The sequence below is a fragment of the Furipterus horrens genome, unplaced genomic scaffold, assembly GCF_987537825.1.
Source record: "Furipterus horrens unplaced genomic scaffold, mFurHor1.1.pri manual_scaffold_3, whole genome shotgun sequence".
Classification (NCBI taxonomy): domain Eukaryota; kingdom Metazoa; phylum Chordata; class Mammalia; order Chiroptera; family Furipteridae; genus Furipterus; species Furipterus horrens.
This window is the reverse complement of record NW_028327173.1, coordinates 71,003,575-71,030,522: the sequence shown is the minus strand read 5'-3', so window position 1 is coordinate 71,030,522 and position 26,948 is coordinate 71,003,575. Positions and strand designations below refer to the sequence as shown.

The following is a 26,948-nucleotide window of genomic DNA, read 5'->3' as shown; positions in this document are numbered from 1 at the left end:
AGACCATTTAATAGAGCAAGGACTGTCTCCAACAGAAAAGAATACGTATGGTGAGGATGTAGAGAAATTGGAACCCTTGTGCACCATTGGTGGGAATGTAAAATGATACAGCCACTGCAGAAAACAGTATGACAGTTCCTGAAAAAAAAAAAAAGAAAATAGAATAACCTTATGATCCACAGTTCTATTTCTGGAACTGAAAGCAGGGTCTTGAAGAGATATTTGACACCCATGTTTATGCTAACATTCACAATAGCTACAACATGGAAGCAGCCCAAGTGTCCATTGGCAGATGAATGGAAATGCAAAATATACTATATTTATAATGGAATATTACTCAACTTTAAAAAGGAAGGAAATTCTGACACATGCTACAATATGGGTGAACCTTGAGGACATAATGCTAAGTGAAATAAGGTAGTCACAAAAAGACAAATTCTATGTGATTCCATTTATATGAGTGAGTAGTCAAAATCATAGACAAAAAGTAGAATGGTGGTGCCAGGGGCTGGGAGGAAAGGGGCAATAAGTTATAGTTTAATGGGTATAAAGTTTCCGTTTTTCAAGAAGGATGGTTTTGTAGTTTTATTACAATAACAAAAATAGAAAAATAAAATTGATTATGGTAAAAAATATAAATGTATTTAAGCATACATTACTTCTATATTTAAAAATTAAGAAAGAACTTTAGAGTATGATTTTGAGTTTGCAATTCAAAAAGAAAATCACAATCTTAGTGCTTCGTTGCTTGTTTGTTTATGGGTGTTCTTAGAGGAGGAGGATACTGGAAATGTGATAGTTTTCTACTCAGCCTAAAGCATAACTTGCCATTCTTTTTCACATAGATGTATTTAGGGATTTGGGATAATCTACCAGGGGTTGTGAAATGTCAGATGGAACAAGCACTTCACCTTGATTTTGGAACTGAATTGGAACCAAGAAAAGAAATAGTGTTATTTGATAAACCAACCAGGGGAACTACTGTACAGAAATTCAAAGAAATGGTCTACAGTCTCTTTAAAGTAAGTATATTCGTTCGCATGTTGCTAGTGTGAAGCGGTATAATCTTCTGGATGAATTGATAGGACCTCATCCTAAACCACAAAAATGTTGCTATTTCTTTGACTTGTATCAGGGATTCTGTCTTGAGTGAAATAATTCAAAGGAAAAAATACATGGAAGATGTTTAACATTACAATAGCTAAAAATGTCCAGATATGAGAGGTGAGTTCATTAAATAAACAGGCTGCTCTATAGTTTGACATTGTAGCTGGTACAAGTTTTTTAAAAGGTGAAATAAAATTAGTACACCCTGATTTGCAAATTATTTTTTAAAAACTTAAATACTCATGCAGGTATTAAGTAGAAATATTGAGATGAAAATAATTACTTTTGGAAAGAATCCTTTTTTCTCATTGTTATTGCTCTTATATTTTCACTCATAATCTTTCTTTTCTCTGGACAGTTTATGTTTTCAGACTATTTTATCCCAGAGAACCTACATAGGGAAATATTTTTTAATGTTCATTATTGGAACTTAAACAAAATAATTGTGTTAATGTAAAAACTACAAAATAGAAAATTTTCAGTTGACCCTTCTTATAACTGGATATGAGCACATTATACTGCAATTTTGCAAGTAAATATATGAGTAAGACAAAATAATTAGTATCTTGGTTAACCATATTTATGCAGAGTGTAAGAGGGTTATGGGACTTAGGGTGGCCATTTCTTAACAAGCAGATTTAGCCAAGTTTTACTGCAATTAAATAAAACATAGTTCTGCCCTGGCCGGGTGCCCAGTTGGTTGTAGCATTGTCCTATACACCAAAAGGTTGCAGGTTCAAACCCTGGTCAGGGCACATACCTAGATTGCAGGTTTGATCCCTGTTCTGGGTATGCATGAGAAGCAACCAATTGATGTTTCCCTCCCTGATTCTCCCTCCCTCCCTCCCACCCCTCTATCAAATCAATTAACATACTCCCAGGTGTGGAGAAGAAAATAAGTTCTGACTCACTTAGCAATCTTCATAAATATTTGGAGATGTTTTAAGTTCCTTTAGAGGATTCAGTAGCAACATTACTTAGCATGGCAATAATCACCATAAAGGAAATTAGTCTATTTTTCATTCCTTCTGTTTAATTAGCTAAAATCTTATCTTTACAGGCAAAACTGGGTGACCAGGGAAATCTTTCTGAATTGGTTAATCTCATCTTGACAGTGGCTGATGGAGACAAAGATGGCCAGGTTTCCTTGGGAGAAGCAAAGTCAGCATGGGCACTTCTTCAATTAAATGAATTTCTTCTCATGGTGATACTTCAAGATAAAGAACATACCCCCAAATTAATGGGCTTCTGTGGTGATCTCTATGTAATGGAAAGTGTTGAATATACCTCTCTTTATGGAATGAGCCTTCCATGGGTCATTGAACTTTTTATTCCATCTGGGTTCAGAAGAAGCATGGATCAGTTGTTCACACCATCATGGCCCAGAAAGGCTAAAATAGCCATAGGACTTCTAGAATTTGTGGAGGATGTTTTCCATGGCCCGTATGGAAACTTCCTCATGTGTGATACCAGTGCCAAAAACCTAGGATATAATGATAAGTATGATTTAAAAATGGTAGACATGAGAAAAATTGTGCCAGAGACAAACCTGAAAGAACTTATAAAGGATCGTCACTGTGAGTCTGATCTGGACTGTGTCTATGGCACGGATTGTCGAACTAGCTGTGATCAGAGTACAATGAAGTGCACTTCAGAAGTGATACAACCAAACTTGGCAAAAGCATGTCAGTTACTCAAAGACTACCTACTGCGTGGTGCTCCAAGTGAAATTCGTGAAGAATTAGAAAAGCAACTTTATTCTTGTATTGCTCTCAAAGTCACAGCAAATCAAATGGAAATGGAACATTCCTTGATACTAAATAACTTAAAAACATTACTGTGGAAGAAAATTTCCTACACAAATGACTCTTAGTTCATTTGGACATTGTGACCATTGTGGGAAACTTAACACTTAGAAAATATTAAGCATTTAAAAAAATGGCTTCTGATTCAAATCCCTGTCACTTATACAAAATTCCTTTCCCAAGGTCCCAAGTCATCATCTTAAAATATGTCAATTACTGAAGTAATGGCAGAAGATATAGGGTCAATAGGTCCAAAAATATTTCATTCCTGCTTTCAGAAGCCCTGGCATATTTCCCAGTACATTCACTGTGTAACTATTTTGACTGACTGAAATAATGCTGTGAAGCCTCATTCCATAAACATCACAGTGAGAGTATTTTGTAGATTTATGTTACCCAAAATACCACTGCTGGAAACATTGTTTGCATTGAAGCTGCTGTTTAAAATTTATACGTAAGTTTACTAATGTCTTAGCATGGTAAAACTTGCACATTAACAGAAATGAAGTCTGCAGAACAGGTAAATTAAAACTACTCATTTATAAACAGATGTTAATAGTATGCTTTGTTATGTTATAGACTTAAAACATATTTCAACTCAAGACACCAAACTGGCTTCAAAATGTTTTGAACTCTTCCTGAGCCACTTAAAATTCAAATCCTATCAAGAAGTGTTCTCCTTAGCAACATGTAATTGCCACTTTTAGAAAATGGATGAGCTTTCCATCTTAGATTCAAATGGTTCATCCTGGTATCCATCAGCCAAATGAGTCCTTCAAAAAAAATGACCATTTTAAGGCCACGACCCAATCTAGATACATGTAGCTTGAATTTTTGAGTTATGGAGATGACAGAGGGCTGTCTTAAAACTTAAGTAATTTGACATTTTCAAACATATTTCCTATTGGTCAAAGGGCTATTTGCAGAGACATGTAAATTTATCCAGCTAATATTTTCTCATGTAAACTAGATGTGCAAAGATTTGCTCCTTTCATGATTTTCATGTTTGTTGAGACCTGGGAATCTACATTTCAACATCTCCATAAAATGAAACACCTTTTAGAGAAAAGACAGAGTTATTTTCTGTTCAAAGATTTTACCTGATTAAAAGTATGTTATGTGACCTTCATTGGATAGCTCTCTCTCAAAAATTAGCCATGATTAGCACCAGTTTTGTTTCAAGTTATATACTTTGAAGGTACCGATCCTTCCCACTAATCATCTGCTTACAATAAATGAATGAAATAAGTATTTCCTAGTGGAGGATTAGTATGTTGCTTGCCAGACTTGTAAGGGAGAACTGTACATCCTACAATATGAGGGATAACTTATATCAGGGATAACAGAAGCCCAAGAAGCAGGTGTGAACTTTTGAGTCAATATGCAAGACATATTTTTCTGGAGAAAACTACACTTGTTTCTTTAAGAAAAATACTGTCTATTTCAGGGTATTCCCTACAGTTTCACTAACAAGAGCTTAACACAGAAATAGCTGCTTGTTGAATAAGTTTATTATCTTTATCTGAAAAGTCTTCATAGAAAATTGTGGTTTGGTTTATTAGCTCTCAGCAGCCCGTTCCTGAGCTCGGAGGAAGCTTGCTTTCTTCTGAGCTACCCGATCTTTCTTCTGGGCAAGGGACATTTTGGGACGATTCCACCTATTAAACAAAAGAAGAAACAGGAGAGTTATTTTTGAAAAACCACAACTAACAAGGATAGAGAATATTTACCTTGAATTGAAAAAGACAAAAACTTTTTAGTATTTCTAATACATGTACTTATTTATGATTTTAAGCTAACTTTCCGAAACCTCAAATTTGCGATACTATCATTTTACCACACAATGCCAAAGATCAAACATGTTACTACAATGTTTAGAATTGTGAAGTATTAGCAGTAGCTTGTAGTTACACTGTACTAGGATAGAATGGACCACCTCAGTAGTTTCTGAGGCTAATACATTTCTATCACCACGATTACTTTAGCAAACCTGGTTCCCTTCACTTCTGCAACATCATGCAGAGTTAGTGATCGAGTTTGCACTTGACTCAGTCTGGGTAACATGAAACAAAGCAGGGACCCCGTCCCAACTCTTTCCTTTGAAAAGATGCATACCTCTTCTTTTTAACCTCTCTCTTCGGTTTCTTCTCATAGACTGGATTCTCTCGTATAGCAGCATGAGCTTTCTTATACATATCCTCCATCTGAAACAAAGCAAAGCAAACAGTACTTGGCTTCATTTCATATGCCCTAAACAATACAACAACATAATGTCATCTATTACTTGCTCAGTTTTGTCTTTCTAAGCCAGATTCTCAAAAAGCACTATAAACTAGGTCAGTTTTATCATCTGCTTAAATTTCTAAATTTCTTAATGCCCAATTTTTACCATAGGCAACTGAATTGATATTCACAAAACTCAGGAGGGCTTCAGCTACACTTTATTTTTCAAAAATTTTTATTTATTTATTTTTAGAGAAAGGGGAAGGGACAGAGAAAGAGGAGGAGAGAAACATCAATGTGTGGTTGCCTCTTGCGCACCCCCAACTGGGAACCTGGCCCCAAACCCACGCATGTGCCTTGACTGGGAATCGAACCAGTGACCCCTTGGTTCACAGGCCAGTGCTCAATCCACTGAGCCATACCAGCCAGGGCACAGGTATACTTTTTAAGTCATTCAAGCTTAGAGCAAATTGATTTCTGCAGAACTACATTTTATATTCATTTAAAATAGTGTCTAACCTAAATTCTTTCATTTAAGGGAGGACACGTGCCAAAACAAAGTTTTTAAGATGTTGAGTGTTGGGATGGTAAGCAAATATACAGATGACATATTGTAGAACTGTATACCTCAAGCCAATATAATTTTGTTAACCAATGTCACCCCAATTAAAAAAAAAAAAAAGAAATTAAGAGTGTGTGAGGCTGTACTGCCTGGGTAGCTCAGTCGGTTAGAGTATCATGCTGATACACCAAGGTTGTGGGTTTGATACCCAGTCGGGGCACATATAAGACTTGACCAATGACACATATCGATTTTTCTCTCAAATCAATTTACAAAAAAAAAAAAAAGATGTATAAAGACAGTTAGTCTGTCCCCTCACACTCCCCAGATTTATATTTTCCATTGGTCTCTGATAGGTCTTTCAAAGCCATTCCCAGTATCATATACCAGGGACCTCTTACATCTACTACTACTAGTCACTAGTTTCTGGCGGCAATATTAGGCTTCTGGAACCAGAAAGGTCAGAATTTCTCTAGAATACCTTGAAAAGCCATCCAATTAGATATCCTAATAAAAATTTTGTTCTAAAATGTATCAAAAAAAATGTTGCAACTCTGAATTGTTTCAATTACTGCCCCCAAATACAGTTGACCCTTGAATAATACACGTTTGAACTGTGTAGGTCTATTTATACACAGATCTTTTTTCAATCAATATACAGTTGGCCCTCAATATCTCCAGGTTTTTCATCTATGGATCAAAAAAATTTTCAATCCACAGGGGGCAGCTGCAGTCAAATTGTGGGGAAGTCAAAGGTTTTATGTGGATTTTCAACTGTGCACGCACTTGAGGGGACTGGTGCCTCTAACCCCCACGTTGTTCAAAAGTCAACTGTAAATGACTTGATCCTGTGCAAGATCATTCATGAGGAGCAGCTGTAAAATGCCTGAGTGTTCATTATCAAAACTAGTAAAAATCACAGCCCCCTAAAGAATGAGGCAATCCAGGTCTCTGAAATTACTCATGTGGAGAATGTGATTACTATTACTAAAGCTTAGCAAAGGGAAATAATGCAAAATTTTTCACTACATGCAAACTCAACTACCTAAATCCCTTCTGAGTTATTTCTCTTCCTCTTTTAGCACTCTACAACTCTCCACTGTATTTAACAAACTTATTTGAACACTTCATATATATTAAAAAAAAGAAAAAAACAGAAAAATCTAAGCAACCCAGTTCATTTCTTCCACAAGATCAGACCAGCAGGAAATAAAAGTGCTTGTAGATAATGCTGAGTTTAGGTAAAGACCATTTCCTGTTGGAGACACACTAGATGTCTGCACAGGGCTTCATGAGGAAAGATGCTTCCATAAAGTTAATGAGCTAGATGGAAAGTACACTAGCCTTAGAGTCCTGGCTGAAGCACAGAAGCTATATAAGAAAGCATTAGGAAACAGATATCTGAAAAGTTTAAAAAGTTTTGAGCATACAGTAGTCCCTCTCTAGATCGCGGTTCACTTACCGCGGCCTCACTGTATCCCAGGATTTTAAAAAATATTATGCTTAATTATTTATAGTGGATTTTTCGCTATATCACAGATTTTGCGGTACTGTATATGTATATTGTTACATAGGTTTAAGAGTGTAGAATATGTTTAAGAACATAAGTAGCATTTATAAAAGTGTGGACAAGGTTAATAAGGGAGTGGGAAAGGTTAATATGGGACTGGGAATGGTTTATAAGTGTGTGGGAAGGATTTATATAGCCTTAAAATATATATAAATACTAAAATGTAAGGTTCCTACTTCACGGATTTTCACCTATCGTGGGGGTGTCTAGAACGTAATACCCACGATAAGTGAGGGAATACTGTATATGATATGACCAGAGCAAGAAATGGTTGAGGAAGAAAAATTCTGCAGGTCAAGTAAATCAGTCAAAAGTAAAAAACTATTTTAGCAGGTGAACAAAGACAGTATCAGTAGCAATCTAAGGGAATATATAGATGCATCTACACAGCTAATATAAAAATACCTTTTTCCTAGTTCAAAACTCAACTTGTGTGTTTATCCAGTCCTAGACTATGTATTGTACAAAGCATACAAGTGACCTTTTCACAGTAACTCTATTTTAAAAATAATTTTCATAACCAAAGAAAGCTATGCCAAAAATAGAAACTATCCACTAACAGAAAACAGTACTTAATACACAACCCATCCATTTATATTTATAATAGTTTTACAGTAATCAGTGTGATTTTTCTACACTTTCACTACAGTTTCAACACTGGTGCTATCAATTACTCCAATGTGTTCATAGAGATAGCCCTGGAGACTCAACTTTAAGGGTGATCAATTTTCCAACATTAAACTCACTTTTGCAAACATTGTTTCCCTTTACTTCTCCAGCATCATGTTAGAATCCATACATCTACTTTTCTTTGTTATGCCTGAGACATTCAGAAGTCCAGAACATAGCACTTGTTTGTTATGAAGAAAGAACCTTTCTTCCCCATGGTGTCAAAAATGAATGAAGTTTAGTAACTAGTGGCTCATAGCAGACAGGGTACATTGTAACTATGACCACAGGAATGAAATCTATAAATGCAGAACAGCCAAATGCATTAAAGCCACCAAAGGCTTTAAATTTGGATGCTTAAAACCTGCCATTGTTCAGCACCTAAAAGATTCCAAAAAAAAAAAAAAGAGGCCTGCTGACAAGTCTAGCTCGTTATACACTTCATCCTTTAACCTACCCTGGCTTATGCCATTTCATTTTAAGCCAAGGACAGCTTATAAGTCTTATCTGTACATATGAATATACCCACATTCAATTTTTAACCATTAACCTAAAGTAAAACTACATAATGTACCCACTAAAAAAAACAAACAGTAAACCAGGTTTCATATAAAATTTTTACCATGTCTGGAGTTACGCTGTTCTTTATGTATTGAGAGAATTGTTTCTTGTAAGCATCTTCATCTTCTTCCATTAGGTAACGCATATAATCTGCGACATTCTGACCCATGATGTGCTTCCGATGTACTTCTGCATTGAATTCTTTGCTTTCTGAATCATAACCAGGGAATCGTTTGGTACTAAAATAAAGTTTTTCACATTTTAGTATACACTAACTGAAATCAGTTCACTAGCAGGAATTCATTTCAGTAGCTGCCATCAGTCCCGTCTTGAAACAATTAATTGCATCATATGCAACCAAAGGACCAACTACTGACTGCTCAGTTGGTGGGATATCATCATTCAGCAGCTAATCTCTGAATTCCAGGGTAGAAAATCATGCCACAAAGTACCTTTAAAAACCATTAAATGAACCAAGGCTTTCACCACTATAAAGTTAGTTCTCCTTATTATCATAGGAAAGTTTCAAAACTGCTCCCTGCAAATCCTACAATTTCTCTGTGGTGCCTCAGGGCAAGTAAGAGTGATTTACTCAAAGTCACATAGATGCCTTTCCAACAAAACTGCAGATCCTCAAAAAAGAACAAAAACCCTTCCCCCACATTATAAGAGTAAGTTCCAGTTAGGTTACATTTTTACAGGCTTACAAATATATATACATACCAGAAAAATTGTTTTGGTTAAATCACCTACCACTAAAATATTTGTAAGAAGCTAATAAATCACTTTAAGATGTATCTACATAACAATTACAAAAATCATTAATTCAAACTAAAAGAACCACCAAATCAAAACCTACTTAGTTTCTAAGAACGGCCTACAATCTTATTTCTAGTTGAAAGTTTAAAAATCTGTTATAAGCCTTTTTCTATAGTCTACTTTTTTCCATTACTTAGTAAAGCCATTTTCTTTCTGAATGGAAAAAAGAAAATGCATTGGAAGGGAAGAGAGTGGTGGTGAAATCAAGTTGCTCATTTAAAACCAAAATCAACCAAGTCACACCTAAAAGGTAGTGGTTTCAACCCCAGCTCTTCCACTTATTGGCTCCAGAACCTCAGACAAATCATTTACCTCTCAACCCGTCTCTTCACTTGTAAAATACACTATAATTCCTTCCTGTCCTGCCAGGTTCCTTTTGCAGTGTCTAGCATATAGCAGGCGCACAACAACAGCTACTATTACTTTTCATTAATTCAGTAGTCTCTACAATCCAACTAGTTAGAAACAGCAAAGTTCTGGAGTCCAGGCAATGAGGCCTTGATACTATATTACCTGTGAGGGATAGACAAGCCTCCATCCACAGCTCCTTTCAGGGCTCCAAAAACTTTATTTCCAGTAGTAGTTCTGGCAAGCCCTGCATCCAAATAGCAGGTGAAGGCACCAGGTTGACCATCAATGCTTTCCACATTGTATTCATCTCCAGTCACCTCCACTTGGCCTTCATAGATCTTGTCCATGCCAAACCTATTGAGAAGCTATGAACAGAGAAGCCAGTCTAAATACCTGTCTGAATATATTCAAACAACTCTAATATCAAGTCACAACTTTGACATCCAACAACAAAAAAATTTCCTTCCAATTTACTTATCCTTTAATCCCAATCTACTTTTAAATATCAATTTTTAAATGCTACAAAATGAAACTTCATTTCAATTTCACCAACTGTATCAACTTTATTCAATAGCTTCTTAATCTGCTACATGTCCATATTTGATTTATGCAGCAATCAATTAGGAGGTACATAAATTTGATTCTTAAATTTACTCAAGGGAGGTAATCACATTACTCAAGCAATCTTATTTGGCTACAACTCAACAACCAAATATTACATGTTATCATATGTAGTTTTAAGTAGGATCCTTGGTTGAAGACATCTTTTGTGGCTCTATCTCTAATTATATTATGTTAATATGGGCAACTCCTGTTAGTACGTATCACCTAGCTATGGTTTCATAAGCAATGCCTTTGCACCAAGTTGCTCTCCTATATAATGACAATGTTCTCCACTCCCACTCAAACACATTTATAACCAACGAAGGTATAGGTCCCCAACAATGATGTATGCATGCTTAATAATTCCACTGCAAAACAGGATCACAGTATCTATAAGGCAAAGTCACATTTTCATCTTTTATGCATATTTCAGTAAATGCTGCCACCCAGAGGCAAAGATGATGAAACTCCCCCACCAATGCTGCCTCTCCCAAGTTTAAGACATTGCTTATTAAATTTTAATAGGTATATAAATCACTTGGAATCTCATTAAAACAGATTCTAAAGATCTGTCCAATGAGGTAGCCACTAAGGAGCCATAGCTAACTATTCAAATTTAAATTTCAGTACATCAACAGCACTAGACACATTTCAGGTGCTCAACAACCACATGTGACTGCTGGCTACCACATCAGCTCTGATTACAGATGTCACTGCACAAAATTCTATTGGTCTAGATATACCTAACAGCAGAAAACAGGAAAACTGCTTACCCAAATTATTAGAAAATGCACTGCTATCTCAAACCTTGCATTTATAAACTCATCTTTCCTAATGATGCCCTTCTAAGCCACAGATTACTATTAGGCACTCTCTTGACCCCACAGCTGAAGGTATCTTGTCCCTGTGTGAACATTTATCTTTCAGACAACTTCAAACAATGAAATACATCAAAATACATCAATTAAAGTAATCCTGTACATACCCTGCGGGCCAGCAGCAGGCCAGTACAATATGCTGCAGCGTAATTTGTCAGGCCAACCTTCACACCATACTTTGGGAGTTCATGAGCATAAGCTGCACAAACTATCATATCTCCTTCTATACGAGCATAAGCAATCTATAGTATAAGAGAAAAACCAGGTTAGTAATCTGCTTTCACTGTTTGTCCTAAGCGCCTTTGTTTTCAAAGAACTCGACACAGATCTGCATCACGTAAAATCTATCTTTGTTAAACCCGCTCAACTCTAAGTAGTTCATGGCTTGGTCAACTACAGCAAGTAGATTTATGAGCCTGTAAATATGTTCGACTAATGTCACAGTATGTCAGGCTAACATTACCACATTGAGACTGAATATTAAAATGCCTTCTAAATAAATTATACTGTAGTTCCTTACTTCTAAATACTGAAAAGACTTAGCTGGGATAGCTGGTGAATTAAGAGGCACTTTAAAAAGTCAAAGGAATTCCCGATTATTTCAAACATCTTTTGAACTAAGCATTTAAAAATCAATAAGGTTTCAGACACCTTGTGTTTAGTTATGTCAGGAAGCCATTGCCTTCACAACCGCAAATTAGTTTACCCAGAAACAGGCCTGCCTGCCTCATGCATGCAAAGGCCTAGAAAACCTCAAAAAAATTTTCCCTAGTTGTAAAATTCCAGAAAATTATCTTCTAGGAGCACACTGGCACTTTCTGGAGATCTCTGATGTGTACGACAACTTCATACATGATAATTAAAAACTATTTTCAAACAATATCCAAGAATAAGAACAATCTTGAAAGTTTAATTTAACCTTCACAAGGACGCAACCCCTCAGAAGGGTGGGCATGCAGCCTGTAAGGCCATACAGCAGGAACCAGGATGCAGCCCATGACAAATCCTACCATTCCACTGGGGTCGGAAGGGGCAGGAACCTTCTACATGGCCTCAAATTTATCCTTCCAGCCCACCCACCCCACAAAACAGTACGTTACATTTCTCTAATCCCCCCTACCACCAATTAAAAATAAGTGGGATTAAAATGGGTCAGGATGGTCAAACATGGCTGACCTTCAGCCAAGAATATTCATTGCTTGAGTCTAGAATGCAACTTACCTGACAAATGATATCTCTGTTGGTTACACGAACTATCATCCTGTATTTGGGTGTGTTGTACTTATTTTTATCCTGGATTACCAAGCGTTTCCGGGCATAATAATCAGTTTTACCCTCTGGAAAAAAAAATAATTTAAGCAAGTCTACTCCACTACAAAGAATATTCCTTTAATATTGTGAACACGAAAACCTGACCTTACCTCGTCGTCTTCTAAATTTCACTTGGTATCTCTTGAAGTAGGCCTTATTTTTAACAACTTTCACAAACCCCTTTAAGAAAAAAAGATCATTATTCAATGTTTTAGAATATGCTACTTTTGACATTCTAGATGTAACAAACTAACACCTGAACTTCAGAAGTGAATCTAGACAACTGTCATGTTTGTCAAGTCCAGCCTTTCTCCTACAAGGGTCAAGAATCGTTTTCCTACTTTCCATCTGTCAAGACTGATAAGCGACCTCTTCAGACCAACGACACAGGCTTTCTGAAGCACCCGTCGCGCTCCCGGAAAAGCCACGAAGCGTGGAGCTGGGTTCTAGGAGCCGCAGCCCGTCTCGCTCGGAATCCCCCACCTAGTCTGAGGCCGACGAATGCCATCTCCCCAGTCCGGCCGCCTGACGCGGCCCCCTCGGACTAGCTGGCACTATTCCCTCAGGCTGTCTAATCAACTCACCGCAGCCCCCACCTTCAATCAGTGCCTCAGCCCCTTTTCTTCGCCAATCCCTTTCCCCCGAAGCTTGCGCGCCGAGCGGCAGCCATTAAAGCCACGCTAGAAGCTGCAGCCTGACCAGGGCAGAGCCTTCAATCTAATGCCATCCGATCCCTCCGCCACGCGAGACCAATCGCAGGCTGGCATTAGGGCAAGGTGAGGGAATCCCCGTCCATCTGTAGTCCCGAGATCGGGATACCCACTCACCATCCTGCGGATGAGAGACCCACGGCCGCGGCTCGCCACAGACCTGCAGGCCCAGCACAGCCCCGGTGGGAGGAAAAGGGCTGCAGCCCTTGCGCAGGCGCAGTATGTAGCGTCCGCGATCACGCTAGCGACGTGTAGAAGAGAGGTCCTCTCGCCGTCAGGCGTGCGGCATGCCGCCTCCTGCTGGTAGGAGGACCCATGCGGGCCTTCGTCTTGCAGCAAATCCTTAGTGCTCCTGGCTGATGGTGATCCGACTGCGAGGAACAATGAGCAGTGACAAGGAGGATTACCTATAGGAGGCTTTCACTCTTCTGTGTCAGGAAGTTGCTTCATAACATGTATTACTTTTGTAAGCAGGAAAAAGTTTAAAAACTAGACAAAGAATTTGCTCCGCAACTCTTTGTCTGCTCTGGGACTCTGCCTCCTGAGCTACTCATCCCGGTCCGGAACAGAGTCCTCCCAGGAAGCCTTGGGTTAAGAATCCTTCTTCGGCCTTCTTACCCTACCTGTGTATTCTGCTTCGGCTCGCCCTGAACTGTAAACTCCCGGGGGGTGTGCCCTACTGTCAAGTTCACCTTTGAATCTACAGCATCTAGCGCGGTGCTGACATTCAGTAAAATGACAAGAGAAGTGCTCTCTCCTTCCTGCCTCTTTATCTCCATCGCTTTCCCTGATCCCTGACCACCTCATTCCTTTCCTCTCCCTCCATCTTTCTGGTCTAGTCAGCTTAACTTTTTTCTGTTTAAGTCTTTTTTTTACTCATTCTTTTAAAACCAATTGTAATAAGTCATTTTCCTATTTTCCACATGGAGACTGATGAGAACCAACCAACTAACCAATAAAAGCACCTCAAGACAAAGTATTCCCTCGCCTAACAGTACTTCAAAGGTGATATTTGGGCTATTGCATGGGAATTATTTGGGTGCTGGTTAAAATGCAGGCTTATGAATATATGCCATCTCTTCTGAATCAAAATCGCTGGTTTGAGGGGTGGGAATCTGCCTTTTAAATTTGGCTTAAGTTTTAATCAAATCAAGAGGTCTCAGGAAAGTAGAAAACAAATCCTATTTTGCCCAATAATGGAATTAACTGCGTACTAGGGAAAGAAGACAAATTACTTACCAGCACAGCAGTTTAAAATAATGACATTTTCCAATGATTTAAGCCGGCGCTTGTGAGGTGGGTATGCATGATTTTAATCTAGCAGGAAAGAATCAGTGTGTAAACAGCTCACTGTCAGAGCTGGGAGAAGGATCTGCCAAACAAGATGACAGGTTAAGTGGTTCCAAAAAACTGCCACTAGAATAAATCAGAATTAAGATGCCAAGTTACTCTGGTTTCAATTTGTATCTCATCATAAAACCAGAAAAATGTGCATTGAGTCCACTTCGGTCAATGTCAACAGGGCCATCAAGGAGAAATGTTAAAACACTCCTCACAGCTAAGTATGGTTCTGTCTTTGTTGAGGGGCTTTTGGAAGTGCAAAGAAAGAGGCATGCAATTTGTATTTACATAATATTTAAAGATCTTTATTTTTGTGATTCATCAAATTATTAGCCTATGACAGGTGCCACATGTCTTGGTCAGGCCCTGCTTACACTGAAGATGGAAGCATCAGGAAGAAAAGTACATGGAAATAGGCCTACCCCTAACTTTTGCAGGTTTTAGGGCAAGAGTACATGTGAAGGCCCACATACCATTCATCTGAATATTTAGAAGTTATGAAGCAAGCTAATACATTGTTGAATTAAATATGTTTTATTTTTCTTAACCTGCTTCTTACCTTATACATATTTATAACTATAACATTTAATGTATATCTATTCCTCTGCGCTGTGGCTGGGGGTTTGTGGCTAGCATGGCTGGCTCAGCCTGTGCAGTTGGTGATACCAGGAGCCAGGGCAAACTTGTCCAGCATCCTTGACCAGCTAATCTTGTTCATGGTAAAAGTTGAAAATCACCAGTAATGGGACAAGTGAACTTTGTATTCCTCCTGATGTGATGTACTAAGAAGAACACAGAAGCATTTTGTACCAAATTTATATAATTTAATTACATAATTTATCTATCTAATCTGATACATGATGAATCTGCATACAAACTCAGATTGAGGAACATTATACAAAGTAACTGTTCAGTAGTCTTCAAAAAATTACAAAATCACAATGCCGCCAGCTCAGCACTCTCCCCTCTTCCAGGCACCTCCCCCACCTCGCGCTTAAATGCAGAAAGGTCTTACAAGTCCCAGATTTGTACCTTAAATAAATCTCTTGTAAAGATGGAAGCGGAGCTTCAGAAGGTTCATTTTGAAAAAGTGTCTGCCCTGGTAGACTTGTCTTCCACAAGGGAACTTTGTATTAAACTTGACTCAAGCAAAGAACTTCTTAATTGACAGCTGATTGCTAAAGATCAAGAAATTGAAACGATGGAGAATGAATTAGATTCTGCTCATTCTGAAATAGAACTCCTCAGGAGTCAGATGACAAATGAGAGAAGCTCCATGCAGAATCTAGAAGCTCTGCTGGTGGCCAATCGAGACAAAGAATATCAGTCTCAGATAGCGCTTCAAGAAAAAGAATCTGAAATCCAACTTCTTAAAGAACACCTTTGTCTGGCAGAAAATAAAATGGCCATCCAAAGTAGAGATGCGGCCCAGTTCAGGAATGTCATAACACAACTGGAAGCTGATTTAGACATTACCAAAAGATAACTAGGGACGGAATGCTTTTAAAGGGAGAGGGCTGTGCAAGAACTTCGCCACCAGAACTACTCAAGTAATGCTTATCATTTGAGCTCTACAATAAAGCCCAATACAAAATGTAATTTACCAGAACATGCTCACCATCGATCTCCTGGGCGAGGTCTAGATCGATCACTAGAAGAGAATCTTTGCTATAGAAATTTCTGACACATGAAAAGATACTTCACATCCTTGGGAAAGGTCAAAATTACAAACTGATTTTTTTTTTTCTGCTATATGATTGCATTTATCTTTTGAATGCTTGACAGTATTAAATGTATTTATTTACTTTGTGCCCCTGAATCTCTGTTCTCATGAGCCATATTGCAGTGATCGGAGATGACTTATAAAAACAAAAATTCATATGGCTCCTCTATCCATACAGTAATAGTAAGTGTAAAATCTGCTTACTTCACTATTGAACACTTTTATGTTAACCATCCAGAGTAAATAAAGAAGCTTATAAAAAGAGAAAAAAAAGACAAAATCATGATAGATAAGGAAAGACAAAAGAAATATTCTAGACTGAGACAGACCAAAGTGACATGACAACTGCACACAATGTGTGATCCTAGATTGAGTCCTAGACAAGAAAGGAAAATGAGAAAAGGAAGGTTTTTTCTTTCTTTTGTACAAAGGATGTTCTCTGGACAATCAGTGAGATATGAATGGAGTCTGTGTATTAGATGGTAGTAATAGATCAATGTTAATTTTATTTTGATAGATACATATGGTTATATATGAGAGTGCTCTTTAGGAAATGCAGTCTGAACTCTTTTGGAATAATGGGCATTATCTCTGCAACTTACTCTCAACAAGTGACTCAAAAAAAGCTGCATATATATGTGTGTATATAGATACATATATGTGTGTCTAAAAGGAAAGAAAATGAGGCAAATGTGTTAAAATATTAACAATGGGGTATCTGGGAGAAGAGTATATGGAAATTCTTTGTACTGTTCTTATAATTTGTAATTTTCAAATTATTTCAAAGTAAAAAAATATTAATCCCTGGTGGAATGGGAAATTTTTATTATTTGAAATGAAAGTAAACTCAGTTTTATCAAATATGTCAAACATATATCATAAATAGACTATAAATCAGCAACTTTTAGTTCTGGTAGTGATGATTTTTTTTTAAAGACTTTATTTTTATTTATTTGTAGAGAGAAGGGGAGGGAGGGGAGAAGGGAAGGGAGGGGTTGCCTCTCACGTGCCCCTAGCTGGAAACCTGGCCTGCAACCCAGGCATGTGCCCTGACTGGGAATCGAATCAGCGACCATTTGATTCACAGGCCAGCACTCAATCCATTGTACCACACCAGCCAGGGCTAGTAGTGGTGATTTAACAGCATAATATGAAAAGATTTCTATGAAATTCCCATATATTATGATTTTGAGGAACCTACTTACTGCTCTAATCAGCAGATTCTGTATTAAAACCACAGACTTTCATAATTATACTCTAAAAGCACCTTGTTATTTCAAAATGTTTTCTCTTTGCATTTGCTTTTTGCTTTACATTAGTTTATGGTTATTCATGAAGGGTAGCAAATAGGGTGAACTACTTTATGGCTGGATCCCCTTTATTGATATTAATCCTTTAGAAACATTTTAAACATTTTAAACCTGTACTTTTTATCTAGGAAAAACATTAGCCTTCAATGAAAAAATAATCTTTGTTTCTTAAAAAAAAAAAGTATAAAACTATGGTTTTTATGGGACCAAGAGTGAGAAGAATATTAAGTACAACCCAATATAATTATGATTGAGCATGTCTGGGTGTTCTGTTCATAGGCTACTGATGTCTGAATGACTAATACGGTAAAAACATGCAATTCATAAATTATATTTATTTCATAAAAGCTTTTTGTATATTCATTTTAGCAAAACTTTTATGTTGTTATCACCAAGATATCATATCATTTATGTTCTACAGATAGTAATGCCAAGTTGGACAAAAAATTTTTGGACCTTGTGATTCTTAAATAATTTTCACTAATTTCACTTAGGGGAAATTTTGCTATGCTGAAACAAGAGGAACTGGAATTTTAAATAAAATTCATAAAGCAATGCTTACATTTGGAAATGAATAATTTTTCCATATCAAATTAAAACAATGTAACAGTGTCATATATGATAAATTACTGTTTTATAAATACTATTACTAGATGTTTGATATTGTCATATAAATCACTGTCACTTGTGTTGATATTTTCATTCTCTCTTACAGTAGTATACATATCCATACAGGTTTTGTTATTCTTCCAATATTTAAATATTGGGGCATGGTAAGGGAAACAAAAATAGCAGTATGTTGCTCAATTTGTTCAAATGTCTTTTTTTAAAGATTTTATTTATTTATTTTTAGAGAGGAGGGAAGAGAAGGAGACAGAGAGGGAGAGAAATATCAATGTGCAGTTGCCTCTCACATGCCCCCAACTGGGGACCAGGCCTGCAACTCAAGCATGTGCCCTGAGTGGGACTCGAACCAGCGACCCGTTTGTTCATATAAGTATGGCTACACTTGCCTGTTTCTGGGTGCCATTTCCTTGAAGTATCATCTTTCACCCCTTCACTTTGAGTCTGTGTTTGTCTTTGTAGCTAAGTTGAGTCACCTGAAGGCAATATATGTTGGTCTTGTTTTTTAATTAATCCTGCTACTCTGTGCTTTTTAATTAGTGAGTTCAGTCTATTTACATTTAGGGTGATTATTGATATATTAGGACTTACTACAGTCATCTTATCTTTTGTTTTTCAGTTGGTCCGTAACTTCATTGTTTCTTTTCCCTTGTGTTTCTATCTGCTATTTCAGTTTGGTGGTATTGTATGCTTTTTTTCTCTTTCCTCTTTTTTTATTTTATGTGTCTCAGTTATAGATTTGTGTGTGTGCATGCATGTGTGTGTGTGTGTGTGTGTGTGGTTACTATTAAGTTTATACAAAAAAGTTTCATATGTACAATAGTTATTTTTCTTCTGATTGTATCTTTTCTTTATTGACCTATGCAAGTTCATTTCTTTTCCTCTTCCCCTTTTATGTTTTAATTTTCCTAGATTATCCCTTTTTATGCTGTATGTTCATTTCCAAATTGCAGAAGTTATAGTCTTTTTAAAGATGCTTTTACCCCCCTTTACCTTTATGTTATAGTTGTGTTTGATACACTCTTCTGAAAAAGAGTTGCAATTTTCTACTTCTTTCTGTTTGTCATCTTAACAGTTTTGTACCCTTTTTGTCTTTTCAGTTCAAGTAGAAGAGCTCCTTTCAATATTTCTTGCAATGCAGGTCTGGTGGTGGTAAATTCCCTCCACTTTTCTTTGTCCAGAAGTTTGTATTTCTCATTTTTTCTAAAGGATAACTTTGCTAGGTATATAATTTTCAGCTGGTGATTTTTCTCTTTCAATATTTTGATTATTTGATTCCATCCTCTCCTAGCTTGTATGGTTCCTGCTTAAAAATCTGATGACAACCCAGTGGGGTTTCTTTGTAGATTACAGTCTTTTTTCCCCAGTGGATGCCTTTGGAATTCTTTCTTTGTCATTCACTTTTGACAGTTTTAATGGAATGTGCCTTGGAGAAGGTCTTTTTGCATTGAGATAATTAGGTGTTCTGTTAGCTTCTTGTATTTGAGAGTCCATTTCTTTCCATTGGTTTAGGGAGTTCTCATCAATTATTTGTTTGAATAGACTCTCTGTTCCCTTCTCACTCTCTTCTCCTTCTGGTATACCCATTATTCTCACACTGTTTCTTCTAATGGAGTCAGGTAGTTCTCATACAGTTCTTTCTTTCTCTCCCTCTCTCTCTTACTCTCAATTCTCTCTCTTCTTCTACCTGAGGCATTTCTAAATTTCTGTCTTCAAGATCACTAATTCTTTCTTCCATCTGGTCTGCTCTATTTCCTAAGTTCCCTAGTTCATTCTTCATCTCATTTGAGTTCTTCTGCTCCAAAATTTCTGTTTGGTTCTTTTTTACAGTTTCAATCTGTTTTGTAAAGTATGTCTTTTGTTCATTGATTTTGTTCCTGAGCTCACTGAACTGCCTTTCTGAGTTTTCTTGCACTTTTTTCTTTCAGAACTGCAATCTTTAATTCTGTGTCATTTATTCCACAGTCTTCCATATCCCTTCCCATGTCTATTTTCTGGAGGCTTGTCATTTTCCCTTTGAGCTACCTTGTTACAGTGGTATATATGATACTTGATGAATTACACAGGAGAACAGTTTTTAACGTAATTCCTGTTGAGTTTGATTTTTCAGCTGTTTTAGACTTAATTAGGCACGCTGATTTCAAAACTGCAGTTAGTTTTCTTCTATCACATCAAGTTTTTTTCCTACAGCTTATCTTAATGCAACCACTCTAGGCTGGATCGAGCCTGGATGAAGGTAAGCACTAGTGCTCTCCTATTGGCTGAGAGCAAACCTCCCTCAAGTGGTGGTGAGGGGGGACCTTGGAGACCAGAGACAGGTTCATACTTGTCTAGGCTATTCAGTTACACATGAGACAGTGTGGTGAGAGGTTGTGTGCCACTCTATATAGTGAATCGTATTCTGAGATGTAGTCTAAGTTCTTGTCTGTATACAAGGAGTTAGCAGAATTTATTTTTTTTATTTACATATGTACTTATTTCCTTTTCTTCAGACATGTCTGCCTCTGCTAATTCTCATTGTAAGTGTCTAAACAACCCTGATTTATTTTGTTATATCTGTGGCAGTTTCACCATTCCCAGTCAAAGGACAAACATCAGCGCATTTGTGAGGCAAGCCTATTTTGCATATTTTAAAGTAAAACGTGGTGATCAAGATAAGTCTTGGACCGCTCACAAGGTGTGCAAGCAGCGTGTCGAGAGTTTACGGATGTGGATGAAGGGAACATGTGATAAATTGCCACTTGGTATTCCTATGGTTTGGCGACAGCCCAGAGATCATTCAAGTGACTGTTACTTTTGTATAGTGAAAATGTCAGGATATAACAAGAAAAATAAATGTAAAAGAGAGTATCCTAGTCTACCATCAGCTATATGCCCAGTGCCTCATTTAGCTGAAATCCCAGTGCCAGTTTTCATTGAACTACCCTCTTTCGAAAAACAGGAGCATGGTGAAGAACTAAGTGACAGCAACAATGAATATTTTGAACTTGAAGATGACTCAGTTCATAAGGGATTTGATCAGCATGAGTTTAATGATTTGGCATGAGATTTGGGACAATGCAAAAAGGCTTCAGAACTCCTAGCATCAAGACTGCATGAGAAAAACTTGCTTGAAAAAGGAGCGAAGGCATCCTACTTTCGATCAAGAGAAAGTGCATTTCTGCAGTACTTTCAAAGTATTGCCATAACATACATGGTTTAATGGAGGAATTGGGAATTCCAATCTAGAATGCAACTGAATGGTGACTGTTCATCAATAGCTCAAAGCGAAGCTTGAAGTGTGTCCTCCTCCACAATGGCAATTTATTTGGTGCAGTCCCAATTGGCCATTCAGTTTATTTTTGTGAAGAATATGAAGACATAAAGAGAGTCATTGATCTGTTGCAATATCACAAGCACAGTTGGATCATCTGTGTTGACCTTAAAACGATCTGCTTCCTTCCTGGTCAGCAATGCGGATACACCAAGTATCCCTGTTTTCTGTGCACATGGGACAGCAGAGCTCATGAGAAGAATTGGTTGGAGTCGAATTGGCCTCCAAGATCTGCCCTCAAACCTGGTGATCCAAACATTCTACATGAGCCACTTGTTGACAGAAAGAACGTTATATTCTCACCTCTGCACATAAAACTGGGTCTCCTGAAGCAATTTGTTAAAGCTTTGCCAACTGAAGGAGACTGTTCAAAGTATCTCATTTTAGCATTTCCTAGCCTGTCATTTGAAAAGATAAAATACCTTAATATGTATGTTTGGTAGTAGAACTTTACTACATGTACACAATTTGATTTACAGTAACAATATGTAGCCTTTATATGAATAAAATAACTTTAAATAAACAGTATATTGTGGTAATGTTTTCTTTATTTTCCTTTGTATGTACATTTTGTATGATTTTTGGGACAAAGGGAGGGTATTCTGTACCTTAAAAAGTTGACATGATAGAGAAAAACTGTGGTCATTTTTTTATTCAGATGCCAAAAGTTAGTCAATCAAAAACAAGTATCAGATATAAATCAACGAAAATTGTGTTCCCCAGTGTTATTTCTCTGCCTGGGCATTTGAGAAATTGAAATCTTTCTGTTTGTTTTTAATGGGTTAACAGTTTGATAAGTAGAGGTCTTTCTTCTGATTTCCAGTAGATGGTAGTATAGTGCAAGTTCTTTTAACTGCACTGCCAAGGGTTCTGGGATCTCTGTGGAGCAGGCTCCTTGTGGCAGAAAATGCCCCATATTTCCCGAGGGGGTGAACATCCCCTGTATGATGGGGTCTTTTGGTCTCAGGGCACCGCCCCTGAGGTGGGATGTGGCAGGTATTGGGCTAGGACCTGTAAATTCACTGCTACCCTGCAATCAGAGGCTGCCAGCTGCGCTATGCTGTATGAGCTGTTTCTGTTGTCTCTACTGGGTTCTGGCTGGGATAGGCTGGCTGCAGAGGGGAGAGAGTGGAAAGAGCTTTCGTGCGTTCGAGGCTTTGTTTTTTCCACTGGGTTTAGCTGCAATTTGTACACCTCAATCAGGCTGGAATGTTGCTTCTGCCCCTCTGACCTTCTTCTCCCGAATGTGGAGTGAGAACTATAACGTGACACCTCCACTGCTATTACGTCAGCAGGAGCCCAGTGGGCCACAGGAGCAGGAGAGCAGGAGCGGATTGGGCGTGGGGTTTGCACGTCTGCAGCTTTGTTTTGCCCCCTGGTTAGGGCAGCTGCTCCACTACAGCCTCTATACTACCTGTCAGTGGGCTTAGCCGCACTGTGTCCTGGCCACCCTCAGGCAGAAATGCTGCCCCTTTGGACCTCTACAGGCTGCTGAGTGGGGGTTGCAACCTGATGCACCACTGCTAAGAACCACAGTGAGCACAGGCTTGCATCTGTCGCTCCATCTCCACGCTTCCCCGCTCCCTGTCTCCCTTGTTCCTCTGATACAACCACCTCAACTGTCTCAACGCACGGATCTCTTCGATTTGTTTGTTTGTTGAACAGGGAATTCTTTTTTGAATTACAGTTGTTCAACTTGTAAGTTTAAGGGGAGAGACTTAGAAGTTTTCTCAATCCACCACGATGCTGATGTCCTAGTTTTAGGTCTATTTGAAAGTGAATTTCCTTTTTCACAATCATGCAAACTTTTTTTGTTTCCTTGTTCTAGTATTCTTTAATTAAAATGTCACATCTGTTGACTATTTCTCATGTGGCTTCATTCAATTTAGAAAAACAATTTGTTCAAAATTTTAATCCTTTAATAATTTAGACCTGTTTGGGTTTTGAACACTTGTACTAACATTATTAAAAGTGAGCAAACACCACATATCAAATGACTGCATAGCACAAATTCAGAGTTGATTTTCCTGCCAGACTTTGATTTGCTCTTTATTTGAGCACCTCCTGTTGTTTCACTTTACTCTTCCACAGCCTCTCATATCTTGTCTATATCAAATCTGTTTTAACATGATGAATACCTCTGGAATGAGGAAATGGAACATAAAGATAGGCAAGAAAATAGAAGTTTGGCTCTTCTCAGACATGAAACTTTATTATTCAAGAATCCTTTGCATTCACATCTTATCAGAAAGAATTTGACAAGTTAATCTGTTTTTTCTTCTTATCTAAAAAAAACTACCATTTCTCAAATCCTTCTGCCCTCCAAAGCAGTGTCCATTTCAGATACCACCAGCAGCACAAAACCACAACCTTCATGACATTTAGACACAATTGCCTTTTGTCTCAAGGACACAGCACAAGAAATGTGGAATAGCATTTCCCTGGGGCCTGAAAGGTGTTGATTACCAGGGCAGATGCTTAGGGTTTCTGGGCAGATCTGAATGCCAAGTCCTAAGTGACAGAGGTAGCCATATCCATGCATCTTTAATAAATTTACTTTTTGGTGTGTTTGTGATATGCAGGGTTTTATAAAGTTCAGTGTCAGGGCAAGGATACTGCTTGCCTGGGTCAAAGGGAGGTCGTTACTGGAAACTTCACACCCACCAAAGATCACAGGATACAAGCCCCTTTCCTGTTGGACTGCTCTGTTGCACTAACCTCACAGATTTGACCAAGGACATAGTGAGTAGGGCAAAGAGAATGGGCTTCAGGATCTCTCTTTATTAGACACAGCAACTATCTGTTGAGAATTTACTATGTGTCAGAATCTATGCTAAGCATTTATTACATTATCTCATTTAATTGCAAAGCTACTCTAGTAGATACCATGACGATCCCTGATGTACAAATGAAGACTGGATGGCACAGCCTACCACAGTGGAACACAGGTAGCTGCGATCAGTGCAATTCTTGGGGGGTCTGAGCCTGCCTGCACTGTGCTAAAAGAGAGACCTCATACTCTAAGCATTTCATGAGTGTGCATATTTGCCTTTGGGTATTCCACTATTTATTTTTGTTGGACTGAGATGTAAATGTTCTTTGGCTTAGACTAACTACAATTAACTTTGTTTAAAAATAAAGGTGAAACTGTAGCTAGAAAACTGATTGTTATCTCCTAAGTCATCAGGCTGAACCTGAAATACTACAAACTTCCAAAAAATGAAGACTTGCAAAATCTGATTAGTTGAAGTAAGGGACATAGTCTTGTTTGCCAGATGAAGCCCGTATCATGAGAAATACGAAGGAAGCCCTTGGTACTTAAAGAAGGCAGTCTCAGGACAAATCTGGGAAGTTCAGCACACCTAGATCAGATGGTTAGTTAATACATGAAAGTGAAAATATTTAAATGATTCAGTAATATTTACATGGTTTCCTGGAGACTGGGTTTATAGTAAGTCATTAAGAAAAGTTAAAAAAGTCTAAGGATTGCTAAACTTCATAAGTCAGTACTGCTTTAAGGCCATTCATCATCTATCCTGCTTACCTAAAACATCTCTTATTGCCACAACATTGAGGGGGTCCTGGAATACGTAAAGAGAAAGAAGTAGCTGGCTAAGAGTGTGTTAGATGGTAAGAAACCTACCTGGGAATTAAAATTATGTTTCTTCATCTTTCCTGGAGTCATCAAAAGTGACTATAGTTGTATTTTATTTTTGTTTGCTTAAAATGTAAACTCGATAATTCCTTTCGAGATTCCACTTGTTAAATGACACTAATAATATTTATCTCCCTCTTCAGTTACTTTGGGCACATAGGGAGGACCCAAGATACACACATGAAAGCCCATCATGTTTTTTGAGAGAAACAGCATGAATTATTGTGGCTGATTCTCCTTAGCATATGACAGTAAAGCCAACTTCTGGATTCTCCCTGTCTCTTAGATCACCTTCTTCAAAGGAATATTGCAAACAAAAAATATGTGATTAAAGACAACTTCAAAGTGATGGTCACAAGGCTGAGTCATTCCCGCATTTCCGAGAGGGGGATCAGCATCCTGGAGAGTCTCTGCTTAAAGACACAGTGTCTTGAATGGCACTTGGTACTGACATCATATCCATAATATATGAATGTTTGAATGCACAGAGCAACTCTGAAACAGAACAAATATTTACATAAAATATTCTTGCTATGAAGCAAATAACACCAAAAACCATAGAATTATACTTGATGCTTCTCTTTTAATCAAGTCCCATGTCCATATTGTACTGGCTATTCTTTAAGTACACACACACACACACACACACACACACACACACACTAATCTGACCATCTTTCATGTCTTGGTCTAAGCTACCATCATCTGTTACTTGGATCATTGTGTTAAACTCTTAACAGTTCTGTCTGCTTCGAATCTTGTACCCCTACAATCTATTCTCCACATAACCAGACTGATATTTTAAAAATATAAGTCAGATCATGTCCTTCGGTCCTCAAAGCCCTCCAATGAACGAAGTCCTCACTACATTCTATGAAGCCCTACATACTCTGACCACCCCCTACCCAAGTTTCTCTGATTTCATCTCTTCTCCTCTCCTTTTTCTCTCATTCTGCTCTGAAGTACTGGCCTCCAGGCCACTCCTGTCTCAGAGCCTTTGCACTAACGAGTCACTTTGTCTTCATAGCTCATCCCCCAGATGGCCATCTGATGTGCTGCCTTACTTCTTTCACGTCTCTATTCAGTTATCTTCTTTTCAGAAAGGTCTTTTTCTAACCACTCCACCAGAAATGGAACACCACATATCCTGCTTTTTATCCACAGCATTTACTGCCACCCAGCAATTATACACTTATTTGTTAATTTGTTTATAGTCTGTCAGCCTTCTCTACTTCAAGCACTCTGTGAAGGCAGGGAGGGGACATTATCTGTTGCAATAATTGTGGTATCCCCAGCACAAAGAACAGATCTTGGTATGAAATAAATTGAATGAGTAAATGAAATGAATACAATATTATGATAGACACACTATAATCTCTGATCATTTATTCTAATCATTTCATTTACCAGTTGGTATATAATAATCTACCTCAAACATAGAGGTTTAAAATAATAACACTAATTTGTTTTGCTCATGAATCTGTAATTTGGGTAAGGCTCAATTTGAGTGACTTATCTCTGCTCCATTTGGATCAGCTAAAGTAGCTGACCTGGGGACAGATGGATCCACATTTAAGATGGCTCCTTCACATGCCTGCTAAGTGGGAACGTGCTGTTGTATAGGAACTTGGTTTCTCTCTCTGTGACATCTTGACATCTTGTGCTTCTTCACAGAATGATGGTTAGGTTCTAAGACAGAATGTTCCAAGGGAGCCAGGTAGAACTGCATGATGGCACAGTGTGATTTCTATAGTACCCTGCTGGTCACAGCAGTCACAAAGGCTCACCGAAGGGGACAAGAGACATGGATTTT

The 26,948-nt window shown here is 37.9% G+C and overlaps 2 protein-coding genes, 2 non-coding genes and 1 pseudogene across 4 annotated transcripts in view; 2 read left to right on the top strand and 3 right to left on the bottom strand.

The window, feature by feature from the left end:
* DIPK1A (divergent protein kinase domain 1A) overlaps window positions 1-3,462 on the top strand; it is a 107,531-nt gene extending 104,069 nt beyond the window's left edge. The window contains exons 4-5 of the mRNA XM_090269737.1: window positions 846-1,022; window positions 2,168-3,462. Of these exons, the coding sequence (XP_090125863.1) occupies window positions 846-1,022; window positions 2,168-2,980 (990 nt within the window). The 3' untranslated portion in view covers window positions 2,981-3,462. The remainder of the gene's footprint in view (window positions 1-845; window positions 1,023-2,167) is intronic.
* A 954-nt stretch (window positions 3,463-4,416) lies between these two features.
* RPL5 (ribosomal protein L5) lies at window positions 4,417-13,976 on the bottom strand. The gene is made up of 9 exons (XM_090268287.1): window positions 13,793-13,976; window positions 13,287-13,540; window positions 12,570-12,639; window positions 12,370-12,485; window positions 11,256-11,390; window positions 9,830-10,032; window positions 8,559-8,736; window positions 5,028-5,116; window positions 4,417-4,570 (listed from the first exon to the last, which is right to left on the bottom strand). The coding sequence occupies exons 1-9, from the start codon at window positions 13,974-13,976 to the stop codon at window positions 4,471-4,473; spliced, it is 1,329 nt and encodes a 442-aa protein (XP_090124413.1). The 3' UTR covers window positions 4,417-4,470.
* LOC150015279 (small nucleolar RNA SNORA66) lies at window positions 4,823-4,955 on the bottom strand. Its single transcript, XR_016510280.1, has one exon. It is a non-coding gene; the product is annotated as a small nucleolar RNA SNORA66 (small nucleolar RNA).
* Window positions 8,809-8,904, bottom strand: LOC150015278 (small nucleolar RNA SNORD21). The gene has a single exon (XR_016510266.1). It is a non-coding gene; the product is annotated as a small nucleolar RNA SNORD21 (small nucleolar RNA).
* Window positions 13,977-14,471: 495 nt separating the features above from the next.
* LOC150015276 (testis-specific gene 10 protein pseudogene) lies at window positions 14,472-16,194 on the top strand (annotated as a pseudogene).
* The last annotated feature ends 10,754 nt before the right edge of the window (window positions 16,195-26,948 follow it).